This window comes from Podarcis filfolensis (assembly GCF_964270895.1).
Source record: "Podarcis filfolensis genome assembly, chromosome: 1".
Taxonomy (NCBI): domain Eukaryota; kingdom Metazoa; phylum Chordata; class Lepidosauria; order Squamata; family Lacertidae; genus Podarcis; species Podarcis filfolensis.
Window position 1 is genome coordinate 90,813,839 of NC_139604.1, and position 25,387 is coordinate 90,839,225.

Genomic DNA, 25,387 nt, shown 5'->3' on the forward strand with positions numbered 1-25,387 from the left:
TGTAGCGAGGGTAACGCTGTAATTTATTAGATTTCTAACCTGCCCTTCCCCCAAAGGCTTGGGGTGGGTAACAATTTAAAACTAAAATCTGTATAAATAAAGCCCACTCGTTATAAAAAACACTATCTCGAGTTTAATGTAATAATAACAGTACTTCAGATTTCACCAGTCTCCATCTCCCAAGAAATGGGCAGAACTTGTTCGTAAAGGGAGGGAAACATGTAACTCAAGGGTGGGGAACTTGTGGCGCTCTAGATGTTCAGAGAATCATAGAGTTGAGGAGGACCACAAGGGTCATCCCCCTGCAATTCAGGATTCTTGCCAATGTGGGGCTCGAACCCATGACCTCATAAGTCTCATGCCCTTCCAACTGAGCTGTCCCAGCTACTGGATTACAATTGGCCATGCTGGCTGGGGCTGAGGGAAATTGCAGTCCAAGAACCTGAGAAGGGCCACCAATTGCCCACCCCTGCACTAAGTGGCCCAGGTTTGGTTTTCAATACAGTGCTGAAAGTAGGTAAGAGATTTCAGAGGCTCAGGTGGTCTCAGTGGCTGGGACTGTCTTTTTCCAGTTATGACTGGTTCGCCAGCTGCAGCCACTTTTGGACAGAAGTGACTTGGCCACTGTGGTGTAGTGGTTAAAAGCGGTGGACTCGTAATCTGGGGAACCGGGTTCGCGTCTCTGCTCCTCCACATGCAGTTGCTGGGTGACCTTGACACTTCTCTGAAGTCTCTCAGCCCCACTCACATCACAGAGTGTTTGTTGTGGGGGAGGAGGGGAAAGGAGACTGTTAGCCGCTTTGAGACTCCTTAAGGGGAGTGAAAGGCGGGATATCAAGTCCAAACTACTACTACTACTACTACTACTCTTCTTCTTCTTCTTCTTCTTCTTCTTCTTCTTCTTCTTCTTCTTCTTCTTCTTCTTCTCCATGCACTGGTAAATTCCAGATCGGATCATTGTAATGCACTTGATGTGGGACTACCCTTGAAACTTCTATTGGTTCAAAATGTAGCCACCAGATTCCTGGCCGAGGTTCCATTTGGATCGCATATAACCCCTCTTTTTAAAAAGCTGCATTGGTTGCCGGTTTGTTTTGGGGCTTAGTTCAAGTTGCTCATGTTAGTGTTTAGAGCCCTCAACAACTAAGACCCCCCCAAAAAAAACAATATTTGAAAGACCATCTCCTTCCCTACAGGCCTTCTTCGATCTGCAAATTTCATACAATTCTGATGAAAGGAAAAAGGCTACAGCTTTTTTTCTTTTTAAAATTTCCCTATATCAAATTTGGACCCTGAGCTGAGTTGGACAGACTTCAAAGCTTTTTGGATTTTATTGGGCTGTTTTCCAAAGTGCTGAATTGGCACCCAAACTGAATCTTGTAGTTGGTGTGCACCCCAGTACATTATATCCATATGCTACCCATCAGCTCCCATATAGATACATACCCCCATGTAGGAATTACGTCATGTCGTTATGTTATGTCGTTGATTTCAGTCTGTTTCAGTCCAGGCATGTTGATTTAGGATTACAGATTGGACTGGGAGGCTGCCATTCATAACCCACTCACTCTACAGCGACTCATTAATGCCTTGGCTGCTGTTGCAAAAGGGCATCCCTTTAATATTATACAGTATCTTCATATCCTTTGTGGGCGAATGAAAAGAAGTGTGGATAAATAGTTGAGGGCAGATGGTTTGTGCACTTCCCACAGCTCTGCCCCCATTTCTATTGCATGCTATTGTTTCAGTCATTGTTACATGAACTGTCAAAACACAAAGACCTGCCTATCTTTATGTTAAGATATTGAAGTATTACACCAGAAAGCTGCGCCTGTTTCCAAGGCAACAAGTGCAAATAAATGTTGCTTTTACAGAGAAGCTGTGGATTTCCCTTCAGCCCATGAAGAGTTTAGCAAAGCAAAACTATCACTCTCTCACACACACCTTTTGCAGTTTGCAAAACCCAGTGGTGTTTCCCCTTTGGGTACTCATCTGTGTAGCTTCATCATTTGCATTTAAAATCTTCCCTGTGTCTTATCCTGCATTTGAACGGGAGAAGACATTTCTAGGTCACTGTTAAAATATAATTACTACTGGTCAAAAAAGAAAAGAACCTTAATTTAGTTGTTAAAATAAGTCCAGAAGGGTAGCCATTTCAGTCAGTTGTAGCAAAAGCAACACAAAAAATGTCTTGTGGTACCATAAAGCCCACTGCATTTAGTGCAGTGTAAACTTTTATGGACTTAGAATTCACTTCATCAGATATATTATATGTTACACAGTATATACCTGCCAACGCAGGATGATGTTCCACACAACTGATGAGGTCAGATCTCGTCTAGGAAATCTGTAATAAATGTCTTGGTCTTTAAGGCACCACAAGACTTTTTGCTTCTTAAAATGAAAATGCTGTTAGCTTGTGAGAAAAAAATTGCAGGGGTGTTATCACCTGCCATGATGACCTTTATAATCTCAGAAGAGAGCTCAGTGGCATCAAACATAGAATATAGTTAGAGCCACCCATCTGTGGATGGGTTTGCCTTTGCTACCCCTGTCTTTCTCACAAGCATACACACACATGCGCACACACATGTTCTCACAAGTGTAACACTCTGTCCGAACCTATTCAGAGCCTAAATCTAGAAGCAATGATTATTTATTAACAGATTCCAGTTCCAGAGTACAGCATCCTCCTAGATGCCCCCAGTACAAGCACATATCGTGAGAAAGAACTGCTTTGACTCATCAGACGACTCTGTCTATACCAGCCTGCATTCATGCCTTTCGTGAAGCATGAGCATAATCTGAATCCCACTGGACAAAAGTCTTATTCAATAAAGCTTCAAGAATAAGGGAAAGCATGAAGACCAGAACTCCCACAGGTGAAGCTGTTAGTCTGTGCTAAAACAACAGCAAAAACTTTTAGTACCTAAAAAGCTAACTATTTTTAAAATGTTGTGATGAGAGTCTCCACTTCATCAGATGCATGAAGTGTTATCCTCTGTTGGCAGGTATACAAACACATGGGAAGGGAATGTAAAATATGGGTTTAAATAGTAATGAAATACAAATATTCAGAGGGAATTCATTTGGAGCATATGCAAAAAAAAAAAAAAAAGCAGTGACCATTCACTGATCATACAGCAGTAATTGGTGACAATGTGTCTTGTCCACATTGCTAAATGAATTAAAACCTGTTGTGTTGAATTCATTCTCAGGTCACATCCAGGCTTGCAATGCGACCACATACCTGCCAAGACCTGCAGCAAGGGAACGAGCCCCATAGCAATCTTATTGCTGCTGGTCCTCAAGCTCAGTCAAGACATTCTAATTTTATTGTGCATGATAAATATTATTGTTGGCATCCATCTGTTTTGGGAGACAGTGGAAGAGTGTGTCTTTGTGGGTAAAGTAAAACCGTTGGAGAATTACAGTGCCTGTAATGGCTGTAGAGACCAATAGGGGAGAGATATGTTTTGTTGCAGTTGGGGCAGATGAAGGTGTCCGGTTGTTCTGCTACTGATGCAGCATGGCATTTCTTGTCTCTGTGTTCCTCCCAGGGGTCATTCCTCTGGTCACTGCTATGGATATGCAACCCGACTGTCACCAGGTACTGCAGTCATCTGCAAGGGATTCCCACACAGCAGGCTTGCTGCTGCCAGCTTTCATGTCTCATTTGCAGACAGCTTTGTAATGCAGAGTTGCTCTGCCAACAGGCCCGGTGCCTGAAGCTAGCTCCCTGTCCTTGGGGATTCTGCTGTCTTTCATTCTGTGGACATGACCAAACCTCCGTAGATGTTGTGTGAACGTGTTAGGAATGTGGGCTTGGAAGAGCATATCTTTGAGACTCTGTCCTCCCATGTGATGCCCAAAATCTTCCTGATGCAATGCATGTGTGTGGAGGTGACGCTCTGCTTGTGCTGAGACACACCTCGCACCTGGCATGCAACAGTTTGTTGCCCACGCTCCCTGAACTTCTGCCTTTTGGCTAGAAAACAGGGTTTTCTCCCTGACCGTTTGTCCTCTCACAGATTTGGTTACTAGACATAATGCTTGGCTGGAGCATGAACGGGGACGCAGATGTAATCAAGTATCGGGGAACATTTTAGGGAAACACCTGCTGACACGTGTATTTTGATAATGCTGGAAATGTGCTTAGATGGAAATACGTCATGTTCAGAGTGGTTTCACTACTGTTTCCAATTGTTGACTTCTGCTAATAAAAGGAGCCTCTGCGGAACTAGCCGGCAGCCTGCTTGGAGCTTGCTTGCCAGCTTGCTCCTGCACAGCTCACCTGCGTCCAACCTCCTGTCGTCCTCGTTATTCCTACAATGTGGAAGGTGTTGAGGCATTGCTCCTGGCAGTTGTAAGGTGCCTATGACTCACTTCCAGAAAGCAGTGTGTTCAACCTGCAGGCCTGGCAGATCTTCATCTTGGCATTGGTCGTTAGCAGCACATTCTTCAATACCCTTTTGGAGAGGTGAGCCATTGCCATAACTGCCTTGCCAATACACTTTCCCAGCGCAGCGTTGATGGAGAAGTTGCTGGTTATGGTGGAATCCAGGTAGACAAAACCACCTACCACTTCAAGTGTGTTGCCACCAATGCTGATGCGTGGAGTGCTGCTGACATCCCAGCTCAGGGTGTTGGTCTTCATCAGGCTGGTGATAAGGCCAAACTCCCTGTAGGCTTGGGCAAAACACCTGATGATTCTCTGTAGAGCTTCCTCGGAGTGTGCTGTCAAGGTTGTGCCATCTGTAGACAACACCTCTTGGATAAGGACACACTGCACATTTTTCTTGGTGTGGAGATATGCCAGGTTGACCGGACCCCAGTGATAAATATGTGCAGTAATTTTAAAACATGGCCATCTGCTTGTAAGGTCAGGGTGCACATGGAACGCAGCATGAGATTTAACATCTGTGTCAAGTGCAAGAGCACAGAAGAAATGAGTGTAGGGAGGAGCCCAAGAGAACACCTCTACCATCTAGTGATGGCAGTTGTATAAACTCAAATATTCTTAGACAGAGTCTTCTACCTTTGCTTCCATTTGAAGTGTTTTTTCTAGTTTGATTAAAGTCTTTCTAAAAGTCAGTTGAGGATAAAGTGTGTGTATGCATGCATATTCTCCTCTGGTGGCATGTCTGAGGCCATTTACAAGCATTAGTGAATTAAGTTCTACCTTACTTCCTACCTACTGAATTATTCATCTGTTATACAGATGGTAAAGACACCTTTGGATAAACCAATCTTTATTGTAAGTCAAGAAGCACTGGGGATAGATCTCATACCTTCTAAAAGTTCATTCAGCATCATTTCATTGGTAGCAAACACTTTTCCATGATAGCTTTCACATTGTCACATTTGTCAGCACCTCTGGTTTTCTTACCTTCACACCTTGAGCTATCGCAGGTAGATCTTTGGCACCACCGAACCTCAGAGCAAACATAACAGTTTTCAATTGAGACAGTTCCTGCATTTAAAGGCTGAGTCAAACGTTAAGTAATATCGTGATACAAATGCTATATATCTCTACATCTCTATCTATCTATCATCTGTCTGTTTCCTGCCCTTCCTCCTGAAGGAGCTCAGGGCAGCAAACACATCCACAATAATAATGAAAAGCATTCTAAAACAGTTAACACCTTTCAAAACAGGTTCAAGTTAAAAACATTCTAAAAATAGTTATAGTTAAAAGCCTACTTTGTACATATATGCAACTTCCACAATAACAGTAAAAGTTCATTGCATGCTAAAAAGCACCACAGATATCACTAGCAATAATTCTCATGTATGTGATTATGTGTAAATACAAAAAGACAGCAGTGGGCTAATCAGTTATGTAACTTTATAAGATGCAAGCTGAAGTTGCTGACAGTAATAAGGCTGGCGTATGATGTACTGTGTAGCTTTGAAATAATGAGTCATCATCACCCACATGTCTCCAGAGACATTATTTGGAGCAGAGCAATGACACTGGTTTCAATTATAAGCTTACTAGAAGGCAGTGGTAAAATGTAATTATGGGGCGCTGAAGTCATTAGACTGAAGACTGTGGATGGAAACTCCCAGGAAAGCAGAGAATTAGGTTTTTCCAGTTAGAAACTTTAGTGTTTTAGGAATTTCCACTCCCCCTTCTTTCAGTAGTCCAGAGCATTTTGTTGGGATACATCTGTCTCGAGAGACAATAGAGTACTCCTCTGGGATTGAAGTCAAACCGCTGCATTTGCAGCCCCAAATTGACCTCCCCAAGGCACAAGCTTGGGTAGTGTATATGGGAGGTCCTGAGCTGCCCAGACAACAAGAACCCTCTCTCGGCCTCGCTGATGTGGCCCAGTTCTATGGATGGACTTCATCAGCAGCATACATATGATCCCCTCCTTCACATTTTTTCAGGACACGCTGACACTATTTTTCTGTTCTGGTTTGTATTTAGATAACATTTTTGTGTTATGAAACATGTGTCTGCTTCTATAAATTTAATGTCAGTATTTTTAATGTTCATGTTTTAGGCTTTTTTATTTTAAGCCACCTGATGGTGATATTGATGATGATGATAAAAATAACAATGCACTTCTTTGTAATTCACAATCCTGCATTTGGTTCATCAGAACTTGATTTGGTAAAATACTTCCTTATTTCTGGCATGCATCATATTTGTTTTCAGCTATCTTGATTTACTTGCTTTTACGTTATCAAGATAATGCCATTTCTAAAGACTGGTCATTCGTTCTTCTTTTTCTCCATCCTTTTGGCAACCAAATTAAGGTTCAGCCGGTGCTATTCCTTCAGCTCTTCTCTTCTCTGCCTGCTCCCTTTGAGCATGGTTCCTTGTAACACCTGAGATGTTGGTGAAGTGTTCCTAGAACCGTTAAACATGTTGCTGCAGTCTAAATCTCTATAGTCAGTCACGTGGTTTGCAAGAATAATATTCATTGTCTCTTCCTTTCCAGATTGAAGATGTCATTACAAGAATGCAAGATGACAAAACAGGTGGTGTGCCCATCCGAACAGTCAAGAGCTTTCTGTCAAAAATCCCCAGTGTTGTCACAGGTATGTATGCTGTTTGAATTGTAACATATTGCCATTCAGTTTGTTTCAAATCGTAATAGTAGGAAGAAATAGGAAGTCAGAGCACTGGACCATCTTAACTCAGTACTATCCACGATAAGGGTGGCTGATTTGTAGCCTTAGCCATGTGGTTCGACTACAATTCCCATCATCCCTGACTATTGGCCATGCCAGGAGTTGGAGTGCATCAACATCTGGAAGGACAGAGCTTAACTACGCTGACTGGCAGTGGCTCTCTAGGGTTGCAGACAGGAGTCTTCTTCAACCTGGAGATGCCAAGGATTGGTGTGTAAATTGAAGCTCCCTCATGGCAACCCAGGTGCTGGATTTTGCTATCCAGCCATGCAGGCAACCTAAGAGACACATGCGTTCTTCTCAGTACTACTATGATAATGAAGATTTTAAGTTCTCCTGGGACTTTCAAGCTCATCTGCAATCCCCAAATACTAAGTGCATAATGTAGGCCAGGGTCAACCAAAGTGGACATCAGTCCCAGGCAGCATGGCCAATGGCCAAGGATTATTGGAGGATTATATGTTCAACAACATCTGGAGGGCACTTGTTGACTATCATTGATGTAGCTATATATACAGAGTATGAGGGCATGAAATTCATGTTGACAAACTTTGTATCTGAATGTCCTTTGGTTAAAAAAAGCAAGTGATTCATCTCTTTTGAGAATGTATCCCATCAGCTCAAGTGAGAAAGACACAAGTCAAGATGACTTAATGTATATTTAGCTAAGAAAAGGGATTGCTTATCTTCTTGTTTAATATTCATGGGCTTTATTTAAGCATTGGAGCTAGCCATCACTGTTCCTTAGGAGGACAAGGAAGGAAAGAGAAGACAATCATTTCTAAGCTGATTATACTTATCCTTATACAGGATCAGGCTTCCTGAAAACGGGTCTTTTGCATTCCTAGGAATAGCTGCAGTAAGGATTTTCTTGGCATTAAAAATGCTATCACAACCTGTTTGTTCTATAGAGTCAAGATAATTCCCGACAGCACAGTTGATATGCTGCACTGCATTTTGTACTGGCGAAACTGTGATTCTTCCCCATATATTTTCGGGTGGGAATTTTAGACTTTGGGCTTAAGGGTCTTAAAAGGGCTTTTCTCCAACTTTAGATGTGTAATGTGTACTACTAGTCCACTTGCTTCGAAATTTGATAAGCCAACCCTTGTGCATTTGGGAGACCCTCCTCCTCATTCTACTGAGACATTTACCTCAAAGTCCTATCTGAGTAAGTCACTGTTGAGCCCATAGGTTGACACTGTGGTTGCTGTGTGGAAAGCGGTGTCACTGGCACCTATTGTCTACATTATGAGGTGACCAACAAACATAAATAATAAACACTATGTGAGTTAGGCTGCTGTCAAAGACTTAAAAGCAGGACTTCTAAAAAAATATGGTAGCCTTACTTGACGTTCCTCGTTTGTAAATCCCATCATCTCTGACCATGGGCAATGGTGGCTGGGTCTGATGAGAACTGCAGTCTAACACCACCTGGAAGGTCACAGATTGACTACCTTTAGCTGGCAGTAGAGAAGAGTGGTCCGTGTAGCTAAGGGAAGGATTTGTGAAGGAGAGATTCATAGAATCCTGCCATTTACCATCTTGCTGTCTTTGCCCTGACCTTCACTTAAGCAAACAGTATGCTTTCTTTCTAGAATCTAACCCCAGCCTATTACACCTCCTTCAAATAAAATGTATGTAGAGGAGCTGCTGTGCCCATGAGTCAAAACATGACTGCGATGGTGGTGACTTAATGAGTTCCTATATATAGTGGCAGAAAGGAAATGAGAAAGCAGACCGTGGTATCTCATCCAAGATCAATTGTAATCGCTCAAGATGCTCATGTAACCCCTTAGAGTGTGTAATCTTAAAATTCATGGGACTTCCTTTCTCAACAGCACACTCCGGTGTAGAAGTAAACACGATGAATATTTATGTATACTTTCCCTAAATGCTTTCTGTACTTCACATAAATTGTCTCACTAGCAGGCCAAAATGATTGTTTCGGAATATGGCTAAGGGGCTGAGACTGAATGATTGCAGCTTGCTTAAGGCCAATCAGTGGCCTGTTGGCTTTGGGGCTGATATCCAGCTCATTAAATAATGGTGTCTGTACTTGGAACCGGTGGTCTAATTGCTGCCTACAAAGCAGGATTTGAAATCAGATTAGACCAAGATTTCCAAGTGAAAGCGGAAGCTGGCTGCATGAAGGGAGGGCCAGGGAGGGAGCACCGCTCAGTCTCATAGCCATAGTTCAGGGTGTACCAGCCTGAGATTGTTACATCTCAACCAAGCCAGCGAGTTCATGGCTGGATGGAGATTTGAACCAAGTCTATCCCCCCCTTTTTATTATTAAGTAACAAATACTACATAAAAATGAACATAAAAGCAATGACCAGAGAGGTAGAAGCCGGAGGTTTACAAATACTACATAAAAATGAACATAAAAGCAAAGACCACAGAGGTAGAAGCCAGAGGTTTACTAGCATCATCTAGCAGTAATCCTAAGTCCTGTATTAATATTGGTTTTGCTTCTGCATCCCAAGTTCACCTATCATCCCTTCTGGACAATTCATAACTGCAATATACAGATAGGCAGGTATTATTCAAGATTGATGACCAAGGCTACCCATAATTTAGCTCTTCCTCCACAGTCGGAAAAAACGGGTTTGAAAAGGTGTTGATAGTCCTTCTTTATATCTGCGAAGGTTATGAAGTCAGTTTATTTAACCAGGGACTATTAACCACTGCACTTAGTGTGCAGATTTTGCTCATCTGCCTCAGGGCATTAAATACTGTGACGGTTCTTTAGAAAGGATGTTTGTGACGCAGTTACAAATGGAGATTCATTAAGACAGGCCTGCCCACAGGAGGACGAGGGGGAGGAGGACCATGGTCATCGGAATGTGAATGTATGGTTATCGGAATGTGAATTTGACCTGGCAGGGCCCCCTGAGATACAGATTGGCAGGCCTGTGGAAATCAACGGACAGACTGTGGGAATGTTCTTTACGGAGGTGTGGAAATGGCGTCTGTCCTTTATGTGATATGGCTCTTGGAGAGTGTAAAATCCACACAGGATATGTTTGTTTTCAACCCGCTTGTGAAGATTATCAGAGATCACAAAGAAAGGAATATATGATAACAACAGAAGATGAGGAAAATAACAAAGAGACTATCTGGACAGAACTGTGTAATTAAAGCAGCAGCAAGAGTGATATTTGGATCCCTTTCGGAGCTCGAAGTATGGGTACCCCCAACAAAATTTTTAAAATTTGGCTGTATAATTTGGAACTAATGTGATTTGGAATTAATGTGATTTGATTGGCCTGTTAATAAAAAATATTAAAAAAAAGAAAAAGAAAGGATGTTTCCCGCACTTGGGGGGGGGGGCAAAAAAAATTAGAGTACTCAAATATTGATGAAAAGGCTGTGGGTGCCAGTAAAAAATGGCTGCTATGGACCACAAAGAAAGAGGTGCTGGTACTTTGTACCAGTGAGTACTATCACACACAAAAAAGCACTGGATGCTTCTATATGTCAGATCAACATTTTAATTTTAATTTTTAATGCTGCATACTCCCTTTTCACCTGCTTCTCAGTTGGAAGATTGCGTTGGTCATTGTCATATTCATTTATACTGATCCTTCAGACTTCCCCATCCCCCTTTCCCCCTATTAGAGATTTCTTTTATCTTCCCCTGTACTTTCAGGTCTCTGAGGCCTGCACACCAAAAGCTGAGGATTACTATGACACCTAGAAGAGATCAGACATAGCATACAGTGAATTAAAAATTCAGCATTTCCATTGTTCCATGGCGGTAGTGGGCTGTGATACAATTTAAGAAGTCACTACCTCAGCTTTTAAAACATTAAGAGGGAAGGGTAGTGTTTCATTTCTGAGTTTATGATTCCCTCTCAGTCAGAGGGAGGAAAGGAGAACCAAAAACAGACGACGTGGATTGGGGGGAATGGGGAAATAGAAACTACCATTTTGATCCTTCAGGCAAACAAAGATAACCAGTTAGTTCTTGACTCTGCCAGATTATCCCCAATATTTAGAGAAGAAATAAAATGTAGAATAAAGACCTGTGTGTCAGCTTTAGTCAGGTAGCACTTAATAATATTTTACTCTCAAATCAAATAGACCAATTCCCATTGGCAATAATGTTCAAGTTCTCTGGATATATTGCTGTCAGCATAGGAAACATACGTATTAAAAGGAAACTCAGAACTTTTAAAGGAGGATCTCTCTGGATTGTTTCACATGGTAGGTAGGAAAACCAAGCCCATTGCCTATTTGCATATGTTAATTATTACCCTTTATTTAAAAAATGTCAGCTAAGTGAGCGTAACAGAACATGTGAGTGACTTGATCAAGATGTCTACAGAAATGGAGGGCAGGCTTAGTGCACTGATGTGACGATGTGGAGGGTGGACAAGAAGTATGGTCCACTCCTGCTTCAAACCAACATTGCCATATGTAAGAGTAATAATAATTTTATCATGTATACCCCACGCATCTGGCTGGGTTGCCTCAACCACTTTGGGTGGGGCTTGAATGCATGGATGTGGTTCAAGCTGTGTGAAGGCTAAGGGACAGAGGTAGGGAAACATACAGCACGATGTCATCAAGGCATAGGATATGTTTTGGTAGGTTTTTCAGGGGAAAGGAGAACGTAATCAGGATATGCCTTTGTGTATACCAGCAGCCAACTAGTCATTGCTTAGTACAGTGGTACCTCAGGTTACATACACTTCAGGTTACAGACTCCACTAACCCAGAAATAGTGCTTCAGGTAAAGAACTTTGCTTCAGGATGAGAACAGAAATCGTGCTCCGGCGGCGCAGCAGCAGCAGGAATCCCCATTAGCTAAAGTGGTGCTTCAGGTTAAGAACAGTTTCAGGTTAAGTACGGACCTCCGGAACGAAATAAGTACTTAACCTGAGGTACCGCTGTATTCAGGCTGAGTTTAACTTCAACCAGATGGTGAAAAACCAAATGCTTTTACTTAAAATGTGTTTTAATGCCAGACACTGTAAAGTCAAAGAAGCTGGGAATAAACTGGTGGTATCTGATGCAACAGAAAGCCCACTGCCATTGCTGTTTGCTGCCCAAGAACAAATGATTACAGTGCTTTGGGGCAGGAACCACATATAGTTGTGCTGTGTGTACTGTGATTATGCAACAATCTGATTTGGACCACAGAAACTCCCTTATTACTGTTAATGACTTAAGATGGGTGTATTTCCTGATCCTAATTCTCCCCTGGTGACCCTGCTGAACTGTGGTGCATCTCTCATAAAATGTTCATCTAATTGGCTCCCATGTGACAAAGCTGGTGTCAAACCACTGTAATTCCAGCTGTGTGTCCTGCGGGTACTAGTTCCTCAAGGATAAGGGTTTACAGCAAGGGCTGTTGAAAAATGAATCCTCTAATGGTCTTAGAAACCATAGGCTTTCAAGCTGGGTATTAAACAAACAAGCTATGTCACAGATGCAGAAACATCTTTAGCAAATTGAATATGTCTAAGCAAAAAAAGGGGGGAAAAACCAATTTAAGCATTTCCTAAAACATTTCAGTGTCTTTCAAAACAACTCCAAATATTTGCATTTCAGCTGGAAGGAAGTTTTGTGCTTTTTATAGAAGCTCTGTTGCAGCTGTGTTGAGATGGACTTTCTAGGTGGCATGGTTTGATAGTGGGTCTTTTAATATTTGTGTGTGTGCGCGCGCGCACACACACACACACACACACACACACACTGTGTTTCTCTAGTATGTTATACAATGAGAGGTGGTAGAAGCATCTATGATGAGGCTAAGCAATGGCTTCAAACCAGTCTTCAACCCACTCTGACTGGAACGGCCTCCTTGATCTGAATAGGACTTCAAGAATAAATAACTGAAAAATTACAGTTTCACCAACACATTCTCCCTCCTGTGTCAGAGGTAGTATGGCTCTGAATACTAGTAGAAGAGAATTGCAGGTGGGGAGGGACCTGTTGTGATGCTCAGGTGATGATTTGGGGCTTTCCTGGGCATTTGTTTGGTCAGTGTGAGAGTGTTAGACTAGAAGAGCCTCCGGCCTGATCCAGCATGCTGTTCTTATGTACTTATGTTCTTATTCAGTGTAAAGTCTAGGCAGTATAAAATCTAGATTGAAAAGGCTTCTGGAGAGCATATAAAGCAGGCTTCCTCAAACTCGGCCCTCCAGATATTTTGAGACTACAGTTCCCATTATCCCTGACCACTGGTCCTGCTAGCTGGGGATCACGGGAGTTGTAGGCCAAAAACATCTGGAGGGCCGAGTTTGAAGAAGCCTGATATAAAGGGATGTGTGCTTATTCTTTAGCCCAGTTGCGCTGAGCAGCTTTCCTGAGCAGGATCAAGCAAGTTCAGGGATTGCATAGCTTCCTTGCTCTCAAGACTTTCCCAAGGAATTTCTCTGACTTGAATTCTGTGGATTAGCTGAGGAACTGCACAGTTCCCCGGAGCCTTTAAAATCAGCCTTTGTGGGGGTGGGGGTAGTTTGCAGAGTGCTGTCTGAGCTGTGATTAATGTCCAGGACAAAAAACAAACAAACAAACCAAAAAACCCACCTGGAGAAATACATTTGACCATGCTGCTGTCAAAGGAGGTTCATCTGGACTTCTCTTTGATGGCATTTCAGAAACTGGTGAAAACAGCAATAGGAAACACAGTAGAATATTACAGTTAAAAACCTATCTGTCACATAACCCCTGACTTATTCAGAAGGCCTGTACAAAGTCCTGGAGAGTGAGAACCGCCACTGGCTGATGGTGAAAAATAGGCAAAGTAGGCACCAGCCAACATTCAGTGGCTGGGATGGGTTGCGGAGTGGCATTGCTAAGACGGCTCTCTAGCAGGTCGCAGGCCTCCTGACATCAATTGATGTTGGCAGAATTAGGCAGGGCAATATAGGGAGAGCAACTTTATTTTTCCTATTTATTTCAATGGATGTTAACTGAATTTAAATCTTAAAATTTAAGCTTGGTGGTTGTTTTGATTGGCTCCAATTGATTTTTAAAAATTACGTCTTAAAATACTGCATCATTTATTCAAACAATTAGACTGAATTCTATATATGATACTTGCTTGTCTGTGCTTTCTGTTTCTTCGTGTGCATATTTGTCGATAGAGGCACAAGCTGCATCCAAACTGAGCCGCTCTCTTGTGTTAGGACCACAAGTTACCTGAAGTTCCAATCACAGCAAACAGACAGCGCTTATCAGCTATGCATTTCACACTACAATATATCCCTCCTGACATCAGTAAAGGCTTCTGTTTCAGGGTCCAAAAGTTCTTTCTCCCTCAGTCCTGGAATCAAATGGAGGAGACTGTAATCAAAAGACAGAAGTCCGGGACTCTTGACCTTGAACAGGAACTCGGGTTTTTAAGGAGGAAGCTCTTACAGGTAAATTAGTCCATTGAGCCATCTTCCTGTTTTCTTTCCCCCCTCAGTTAAGGGAAAGATTATACCTGCTCTTTAGCCATGACACTTGGGAGACCTGCAGTGTCCAATTAGGGTGAGCAAGGAGAAGGAATTCCTGACTCCTCCTCTCCTCCACATCCAGTGGCTTCTTCCTATTTTGCCCAGCTACATGGCAGCAATTTCAGTATAGAGTAGTTTTACTGGGTCATATCCTTAGCATCTCCTCAGAAATCCTACATGGAAATTCATGTCCAAGTTATTCATCAAAATTCATTTTCATTTCTACCTATTTTATCTGTTACAATATCTGGCTGGCTGTCATTTCTTTTTATACATGCTTGGTTAGGGCTGCCATTTCAGGAGAGTGGAAGCTCCTTTCCTTTAATTGCACACACACACGTATATTTTTCAGGCCTCAGTCTCATTACTGCTTGGGAAGACCTACTGCAGGCATGGGGAGCTTCTGACCCACAAGGCCGCCCCCCCCCCCCACTGCCCTCCGCAGCCACATTCATACAACATCCTTTGCAGGGCAGGTAAAGCCACAACTGCAAAGAAGCATGTGGGCGTCTTAAAGTCTAATTCCTCCTCTGTAAGCGGAGCTTGCATTTGGTGCCCTTTAAGTCCCACTGTGATTAGTGTTAGCTGGGTGCACCTGGCCACAAGCAGAGTTTGCAGTGCCGGATGCAAGTGCAACTTCTGAGCATCTGAGTGGAGCAACTCCATGAAAAATAACACTTGTCCATTGCAGCCCGGCTGAAATTCAAACTGGTTTGTAAAAACGCTTCAATCAAAGCACACAGGCAGAGGAGCATTTTTCTTTTGTAGACTGGCTTTTATTCAAGGGAGACACTTCGTCTGACATCATAGTGATGTCATCTGACATCATGTGATGTCATCTGACACCGTGGTGATGTCATCTGACAGGTGGGTGGCCTGGCCCATGTATCAAGATGGGTCCCACAGGGTGGGATTAGCATTTGGCCCACCGGTTAGATTCACATTCCCCTGTCCTACTAGCTTGCCATACTAAGCTATAAACAGGCCTGTGCACTGCTGTAACTGGGACAGCAAAAAAAATCAAAATGAAATTTAAAAGCTAGAAGATTATTCTTTTAAAAAAACAAAACCCCTCTCTAATATTTTTGTTACTGATCATTTATTTCTATCTACTGAATACTAATGAAGCAATTAGGCCCCATCAGAAGTGTGACTGTTTTCACTGGAGCAATGAATGAATTTTAACTGAGCGTATACGTACATAGCATTTATACATGGCTTTCAGAAACCCCTTATTGAAAAGTCTATTACCATCAAATTATTGGGTTTTGAACAAAATTATATTTCTCTCCAAATTACTACAGCTACTGATCAAATAGAGCAGATTAAAGCTGTTTCTTAAGTGGCATTTAAATCCATTTGTGTAGTTCAAGTGGGACCCAAACAATCTCACACACGCACAGAATAAACCAGTTTTGCTAATGCATGGGTCTTCTTTCCTCTCCTCACATAATGTAAGTATGGCAGTCTCTGTGCCCCCTAAATAAAACAGGCAATGGTACTAATCGTGGCTGAGATCTCTCCACCCAACCACCCCTCACTGAAGACACTGCTTTTGGCTTTTGCTGTTGGGATGGCACCCCACAGCATGGGGGACTTGAATTTAGCAAAACAACTGAACTGACCTAGAGACTCACCTCTGTCATTCTACCCCAAGATCTAGGATGGCCACTTAAAAGGTAAAGGGACCCCTGACCATTAGGTCCAGTCGCAGACGACTCGGGTTGGCGTTCATCTCGCTTTATTGGCCGAGGGAGCCGGCGTACAGCTTCCAGGTCATGTGGCCAGCATGACTAAGATGCTTCTGGCGAACCAGAGCAGCACATGGAAACACTGTTTACCTTCCCGCTGGAGTGGTACCTATTTATCTACTTGTGCTTCGTGCTTTCGAACTGCTAGGTTGGCAGGAGCAGGGACCGAACAATGGGAGCTCAACCCATCGTGGGGATTCGAACCGCCGACCTTCTGATCGGCAAGCCCTAGGCTCTGTGGTTTAACCCACAGAGTAAGTGGATGGCCACTTACACCTCACCAAAAAAGAAGAGTCAATGCATTGCTACAAAGGAGGACGCTAATTTGCCAAAAGTTTTCATAGCTTCATGTACATGTAGAGTTGTATATAATTTGAGCAGAAATACATATCATCATATGTGAAAAAGACGGTGAACAACAGGCCAATGTGTCTGCTAGATCTGTTGTCCATGAATTAATGGTTTTTGGACCACATCAAAGCCATTTCTAGTTTCCCTTCTTAAGCTCTTTTTCTTTAAAACAGGCTTGGGCTGGAAAGCCCTTCAAGCCAGTGTTCGAAACTCCCATTGTTCTAGGGGCATTTTGTGACAGCGAATTTAGCGCAAGCAGTTTCTGAGCTCTGGGCACAGTATTGAGCCTAAGACTTCAAATTAAAACTGCAGAGTAGAAGCAAAGGAGGACCTTTTTTCTGCCTCCCCACTTCCAGCTGCTCTCTGAAGACTCAAGAAGGGACCCTCATAAGAATATTGGGGGGCAGGCAGGGGAAGGACTAGACCAAGTCAAAAATGAACATAATATTTTAGCTGCAGTTCATTTATATTCAGCTTTGTATTCTTGTTATAAAAAAGCACACCTAGACATTCTGTTGCTGCGCCCATAACCTAGGTTTAAGGTGCCATTTAGCTCCCAGCTGTCATGTCTCAGTTTCTAACACTGCTTCAAGCAGAGGGCCCATTCAAACAATGGACTGTCCTTTTACCATCCTTCTGACAGTAAGCTGCCCTTTGTAAAGTAGGACACATAGAAACCCCCTACCAAGATCCTACAGCAGGGGTAAGGAACAACATCCGGTCCGCCGGCTGGATCCTGAGCTCCTGCACTCCCTACAGGGCATTTTGAACTCAGATTAAGATCCTTGCCAAAAGCAGAGATTGACTGCACTAGGGAGTTCATGGTCAGGAATGCCATAGCTCAGCTGATCCCAACAGGGCTTGTGGACACTGGCAGCTGATTGGCACTGACAGCAAGCCCCATTTGTCAAGGGACAAGCAGGAGCGCGCTTTAAGACTCCCAATAGCTCCTTTGCAGCTGCATCTTTACTTGCCCCATACCTGATGTCACAAGCGGTGTGATTGGGGGCAAACAGGCCTTGTGGGCCAAAACCTAATTTGCTTGATAGGTGGCTCCCCATTGCCCTCCTACTGCATCAATGGTCAATTAGTTCAACATAAAAATGGTTACTGTTCCATCTGTCATGATCAGTGCTTTAAAAAAAATGTTTAGGGGTTCTCTCATTTTGACTCAAGACAATCACCATTTTATAATTCACATCAGGAAAAATAAATACATTAAATGGACAAAAGTACAAAGATTCACCAAATGTTTAGGGGTCTGCGTACCCCCAGGAAAAAAAGCAGTGGTCATGATGGTTCTGTCCTCTTATGTGTTTATTTGTAGTTATCTCCTTCCAGTGTTTACGTGCCTCGTTACTGGGCGCTGACCCATTGTTGAGCATGCAGTGATTTCTAATTTACAGAACTTCTGGGTTTTAAATTTGCTCCAGATCTGCAACACAACTAGAACTAACAAATGCTGCCTTGGCGGTGAGGATCCAAGTAAGAACTGTGTACCAATTCCTTTGTGTGTGAATATATGCAGCATGGCATCACATAATGCGAAGCACTGGCAGAAAACAATATTAACATCTCCATTGTGCCCTGGCTGTTCAAATAATTTATGTATGCTGGACTCTGATGTGTCTCTGTACAAAGAAGGTTAAGTCCATAAATAAGCCATATAGAGAAAGAACAGAACACACTTTGATTAAGAATTGTGGCTGTGATGTAGAGTAAGGAGACAAACCTTTGAGTCTTACCAGTGATCTATATGAGCTAAGTCCTTAAAGAGAAAGGGAGATTCCTCTTGAGATTTTCTGCTATTTGATCTTCCTTCAATTGTGAAGCAGTTACAATTGCTATAGCCTGTTTCTGGAGGTGGGGGGAAGAAAAGGGGGGCAGTTCATCTCGTGCATGGAACGGTGCGGAAGGCATTGTGATCACTTAATGATGTCCCAAGGGAACTACATTCCCAGCGGAGGCCCTCGCAATCTCAAGGTACACTGTACAGCCACTGTAGGTGGAAATCTGCTTTGGCAAAGCTTTGCCATTTCCCTAACACTTTTCCTCCCAGGATATTCTTTCGATACATCAATTTAGCATGCATGTCTTTGTGACCATTTGAAACGAGGATTTCCCACCGCTGCGTTGCAACGCGCAGATAGCTTTCAAATTAGCTTTGTGAGCGTGTGTTTACCGAAAGTGCACGCACGTATGGTGATTTGCAATGTAAAGGGTTTTATCAGCACAAGCTTGTGATGGATGTGTGATTGATGTGTTGCTAAACTGTAAGTGAGATATGTACGTCAACACGTAGGCATATTTGCAAAACCTTCCTGCTGTGCTATCATGTCTTTGGATAAGAAACATGGAGAGCATAAATGAACAGGGTGGGGGTGCTCAGGAATGCATGGCAGTGGTGGAGAGCAGGCCTTGTCAACCTGGTGCCCTCTAGGCTGGAAAACATTGGGGGGCTGATAGATAAAGGCTGCTGTAGAGGCATAGTATCTCAAGGAGGAAAATATTCAATGGCTTCTAACAATGGCCTAGAGTAGTGTTCCTATACAGAATATATAAACATAACCTGATCCTTGGATGTGCAGATGAGGCTGTCAAATGAGAAATGACCAATTTTCTTCCTGTGGTTTCTCTATCTGTCTATCTATCTATCTATCTATCTATTTACCGAATCCATATCCCATCACTTTGAGAGGGGCAGCTTTCCTGCTAGGCATCTCAAATAAAAACTAAGGAAATTTAGAACAGCAATCTATAAAACCACATTTTTAAAATAAAGAACACACCTTGGCAATAAAATTAATAGATGGCAATACCCCCAAATTCAATAACTTAAAACAGCACTCAGCCCAGTAAAACCATCAAATCATAGACATAATGTAAGATAAAATAGAACCAAAATTATAGCCGCCGGGCTAATTCTTAAATCATGGGAACGCAGCAGTGAACAAGTAAGTTTTCCGCCTCTTCTTAAAGGCCTGAAGTGACGGAGCCTGTGGAATCGCAAGTCCACAGTCTCCACCCTCCCAAAAAAACCCTCACTTCTGCCTGTCAACCTATTTGCTCTCACGGGGGGGGGGGGGGGCTCGCAAGTAGGCTGATACAGGTGAGGGCAGCCCTTCAGGAAACTGAGTAATTTATATGGATCTCAATAATTTTATCTGCACAGGCAAACACATAAACTGTCTATTCTGCCAGTCACAAGCGCATCATTTCTATACCACATCTGCCTACAACATCTTGTGATCAGTGTATTTATGGTCCCCCAGCCTTCTGCCCACAAAAAGAGTGGAGACTTTTTTTAGTTTAGTTTATTAAATTTATAAGTTGCTTCCCACAACAGACAGTTTTGAAGTGATTTGCAAAAACAGAATGCAGTGATACAGAAAAAAAGAAACACAAGCATAACTAGAGTAAAAACATCCAGTCATTGCTGCTGCCCAAATTCCTGGGGAAACAAAATGTCTTTTCGTGGTGCCAAAAAAGTGACAAAGGTGCCATCGGGTAGGCCTCTCTGAGGACAGCATTCCATAGACAGGGAGCTGCAACAGAAATGGCCCTGTTCTCTTTTTTTTGCTAACATCCAGACCCCCCTCAGAGGTAGCACATAAATAAGAGTCTCAGCTGGTGAGTCTTCTTCTTCTTTGGTGATCACCCGTAGCCTAGTTAGATTGTCTTCCATGAACACGGTCTTAACAGTCAGTCCGTAAGTGACTGTGGACGCCAATTCTGGATACACACGTCCTTCCACAGTGGGCACATAGGTTTCTGGGCAGGAGTTGATTAAGGTGAGGGTTTGCAAAACATGCCTTCCTCTTAGCAAATTTCTCCATTTCATCTTAAGTTTGAGCATCTTCAGAGTCCATGACACCTTTGGTAAAGACTGCTCTCCAATTGGAGCGCTCACAGGCCAGTGTTTCCCAATTGTCAGTGTTTATACTACATTTTTAAAGATTTTCCTTGAGAGAGTTTTCAAGCCTCTTTTGCTGACCATCAGCATTGCGCTGAAAGGCAGCCCTTTAGGTCATAGGGATCCCGAGCTGCATAAGACTTCAAAGGTTGAAACCAGGGTTTTGAGAGGCCCACACTCCTGGCTGTTTCATCTGCTGAACCAGATCAGTGCCAATATTATCACAAGTTATTTCTGTACCGTTGCACTCAAAAACACTATATACAATGCTAATTATTATTACAGAATCGGAACAGGAAATAAACAAGGGAAGAGCAAGCTGCATGAGCGCCCCTTCCCCAAATGTATCCTTTCACTAGATCTGATAATTTCATAATAATATTCTAGGAATCCTTCAATTGAAAGGAGACATACAACTGTTTAAAACTAGCAAACAAATAAAAGACCTGCCTTGCTCATTTTATGTTCTCATGCCTATGATGGCCTATGAATGAGCCTGAACTTTTGGCCTTTGCAACAAAACATCCGGCGGTTGTTTCTTCCCACTGCAGACAGATTTCTCCTAGCAGTAGCAGACTACTGTAAATGCACATTAGATCAGTTTTCGTATAAATTCTGTTTACGCTGAAAGGGCAAGTAGCATGTTGAAGTGTTAATGACTGCTAATTCAAAATCAATGTGTCCACAGATGCCGGCAATCCACCTTAGCTAACACACACAGTATGTAGCACATTTTTAAATAAATAAATAAATAAAATAATGGAAAGTTTTAGAATCAGTGGGACTTTGGCTTTCTATTTTGTGTACAAGTCCACCATCTGGTGGCCAAGTTGCATAACTGTTTCTGGAATGGTGCTTTGCTGATGACATTTTTGTGCAGAGTCAAGTCCTTATTTTGTGTGTGTTTAGCAGAAGGGAAGTTTGAGAAATTCAGCCTTTGTGAATTACTATACAGATTCATCAAGTCTGCACCTCCTCGACTAAGGTGCAGGTTGGGAATGTAGTTGTTAGAATGCAGGTTGGAATGTTGATTATTCTTAGTATTCCACACTTTGAATTTTGTGATGCTATTCTCAACTAAAACTGTAGGAAAATGTGTTTAGAAATCTGTAATTTAATAAATAATAATTTTGAGAAAATATATTCAAAAATATCTATTTGATACCAATTATCATGCAGATTTTAATTTTTTTTTTAAATTGCCAATTAATGTGGAAACAGAATGGAACAGATTTATGAATGAAGGCATGTGAAAGTGAAATGAACTGGAAGCAGACTAGTGTATAGTATGAAATATATAAAAAAAATATAAAAAATTGTCCACAAAAGCTTATACCAAGAACAAACTTAGTTGGTCTCTAAGGTGCTACTGGACAATTTTTTTTATTTTTATATATATTTCTACTGCGTCAGACCAACACGGCTACCTACCTGAATCTAGTGTATAGTATGGTTAGCTAACTGGAGGCTCAGAGGCAATATTGCAGCCCCCACAGGTTTCCCAGAATAACTTGTGAACATACTCCCTAAAATTCATCAGAATCACATACTCGGACACTAATACATAAAGGACTCTTTAACAGAGGATTTGTGGTGAGCCACTTTCTTCTATCAGGGCCCATTCCTTTGTGGGTCGTTTGTTGGGGGCTACACAATGGCCAATTTATAGATTTACGCAGAATATGGGCCCCTTGAAGCTAGAATTCAGCAACGGTAATTCACTGTTTGTAGTCATGTTTCAGAGTCACTGTCTCAGATAACAATGCATACTAATAACTTGGGGGCCCCTCAGCTTTCTGCTTTCACCCAAATGCTCACTGCAGCTGGTGTGCAGGCATGAAAAAAAACCCTCCTGCCTAACTTCAAAGGTGTCTTACTAGAGAGGAAGCAAAGCAGGGAGCAAAGGAATGAGAAAAGCTGAGGAGGAAGCTGTGTGTGTGTGTGTGTGTGTGTGTGTGTGTGTGTGTGTGTGTGCAATGAACGGATAAACAAAGGATTGTGCAGCTTATGTTCTATATGAGAACATAGACTTGAATGTGATGAGCAGAGATTGCCCAGTACATTTCTTGCCCGAGGCAGAATTGATTCATATTTCTGCAGGAGAGGTGGAGTTGGACAGCATCCCGTGTGAGATTTTGCCTTTCTAGCGTCTGATACTGGAATTAGGGTTGCATTTGCACACCCTGTAGCGTGAGGAACTTCCCGCAATGTATCTGTCCGCTGTTTTTCATTGGTCTAGCACAGTATGGCGGGATAATGTAGATGGGGATTTGTGGCCTAGCAGACTGCACCTCTTTCAGTGGTACTTACATTGTTTCATCTAATTTTCGTTGCGCTCCATGTTTGCACGTTCCTGTAAGAAAATGGTGAGATCCTGTGCATTTTTGTAAGAACATAAGAAGAGCCCTGCTGGATCAGCGACCAGCGTCCTGTTCCCACAGCGAGCAGGACCTGCATGCAACAGCCCTCTCTCCACTTCTGATTCCCAGCAACTAGCATTCAAAGGCAATCTGCCTCCATATTTGTGATTCCTTGAACCTGTGGGGCTAAGTGGTTACTTGCCGCATACATTGTTACGGTGGCATATTCCAGGGTTTTCTTTTGGATGCATAAACTTACTCTCACAACTTTTCCATGTTTGTTGGAACACACCTTGGTCACCGCCTAGAGCAGGCATAGGCAAACACAGCCCTCCAGATGTTTTGGGACTACAATTCCAATAATAATAATAATAATAATAATAATAATAATAATAATAATAATAATTTATTATTTATACCCCGCCCATCTGGCTGGGCCTCCCCAGCCACTCTGGGCGGCTTCCATAAAAACCAAAAATACAGTAAAATATCACACGTTAAAAACTTCCCTGAACAGGGCTGCCTTAAGATGTCTTCTGAATGTCAGGTAGTTGTTTATCGCTTTGACATCTGCTGGAAGGGCGTTCCACAGGGCGGGCGCCACTACCGAGAAGGCCCTCTGCCTGGTTCCCTGTAGCTTTGCTTCTCGCAATGAGGGAACCGCCAGAAGGCCCTCGGCGCTGGACCTCAGCGTCCGGGCAGAATGATGGGGGTGGAGACGCTCCTTCAGGTATACCATCATCACTGACCACTGGTCCTGTTAGCTGTGGATGATGGGAGTTGTAGTCCCAAAACATCTGGAGGGCCGAGTTTGCCTATGCCTGGCCTAGAACAGAGTTAAGAAAGGTCTGGCTTGATATGTAACGCTAAACCATGGCTTGGCGTGATTTGGGCAAGCCTCCACAAACCTAAGCAGCACATGGGCCTCACATGTTCCCCCTTCCCTTCTCTTCCTCCTGTATGGTTGAAAGGACCACAGCTTCTGAGCTTACTTTTTATTTCAAAGAATTTCAGCTTAGTGCTGTGTACTTTCTAACCAAGCAGACCTCAAACTACAGGTCATGAAGTTGGCTTATATAAGTAAGCATTGTGTTGTGGTTTGTTTTTGTACATAACACAGTCATACAAGATGCTTTGTAAATGAAAGTTAACATGGCCTAAGCCTTAGCCACATGGGAGGAGGCAGAGGCATGAACCTGAGGCATTGTGTTTGGACCCAAGGAGGCTCATCCATGTAGCATTAAACTAGGACTTACATCCTCCATATGTGGCTGGATTTTATTTGGGCAGATTTTCAAGAACTAGTGGTTGGGCTTTAAATTGCTACGTTGGCTGCTGCTCATTAGTGCCTTTATGTTGCTGTTGTTTTAAGTTTTTAAGGCAACGAACTTTTAAAGGCTTGTTGTTAAACATACATCAAAAGTCTCAGAATTGTGAGACATTTCAAGGGTGCAGAGCCGATCTGGGTCTGGTCCCCCCCCCCCCAAAAAGGTCAAATATTTGTGTTTATTTACAAATATAGAAGACAGAACATAAGTGGAGGTACACCTATTGTGCAGCTTCAGAAGCACAGAGCAGCTGAGTGGCGCAACTATTATTTTTGAAAAATTACAAAAAGAAGCTTCTTAAACTTCCAACGAAATTGTACCACCTTCAGGCATTCCCCAGGCAGCTTCCATAGGCAGTGATTCCAAAAAAAGTTCATGTAACATCCTCCTATGGGCTTTCCCATGAGTTTGGATAGCCAGGGAGGTTGTAGGGCACAAGAGAATGGTGCAGGCATTATTAAAAAAGAAGAGGACACTCCTTGTTGTTGTTTAGTCGTGTCCAACTCTTCGTGACCCCATGGACCAGAGCACGCCAGGCACTCCTATCTTCCACTGTCTCCCGCAGTTTGGTCAAACTCATGCTGGTAGCTTTTAGAACACTGTCCAACCATCTCGTCCTCTGTCGTCCCCTTCTCCTTGTGCCCTCCATCTTTCCCAACATCAGGGTCTTTTCCAGGGAGTCTTCTCTTCTCATGAGGTGGCCAAAGTATTGGAGCTTCAGCTTCAGGATCTGTCCTTCCAGTGAGCAATCAGGGCTGATTTCATTCAGAATGGAGAGGTTTGATCTTCTTGCAGTCCATGGGACTCTCAAGAATCTCCTCCAGCACCATAATTCAAAAGCATCAATTCTTCCCATGAATGGATGGGAAATAACAGACCAAAATAAACATCACAACACTAGCTTAAATATCAGAGACCTTAACATTTGGTATCCACAACACACACTAGCCAGCCAGTCTGAATCTAGGCATGGCAGTAGCTTTTGGTAGAAACAACCCTCTTAGTGGCTTAGGGTTGAGAAACTTAGATTACAGTACAGGACATTTAACTCGCAGGTTGAAACTTCAGATTCAATTTCTGG

General features: G+C 42.7%; 1 protein-coding gene across 4 annotated transcripts in view; it reads left to right on the forward strand.

Annotated features, from left to right (window-relative positions):
- Positions 1-25,387, forward strand: part of RGS6 (regulator of G protein signaling 6) — a 229,573-nt gene that overhangs the window by 117,605 nt on the left and 86,581 nt on the right. For all 4 annotated transcript variants that reach the window (XR_014546469.1, XR_014546470.1, XM_083607188.1 and 1 more), the window contains exon 3: positions 6,954-7,053. Coding sequence is in view for 2 of the 4 variants with exons in the window: in XM_083607188.1 (XP_083463314.1) it covers positions 6,954-7,053 (100 nt within the window). In the remaining 2 variants the exon portion in view is untranslated. The remainder of the gene's footprint in view (positions 1-6,953; positions 7,054-25,387) is intronic.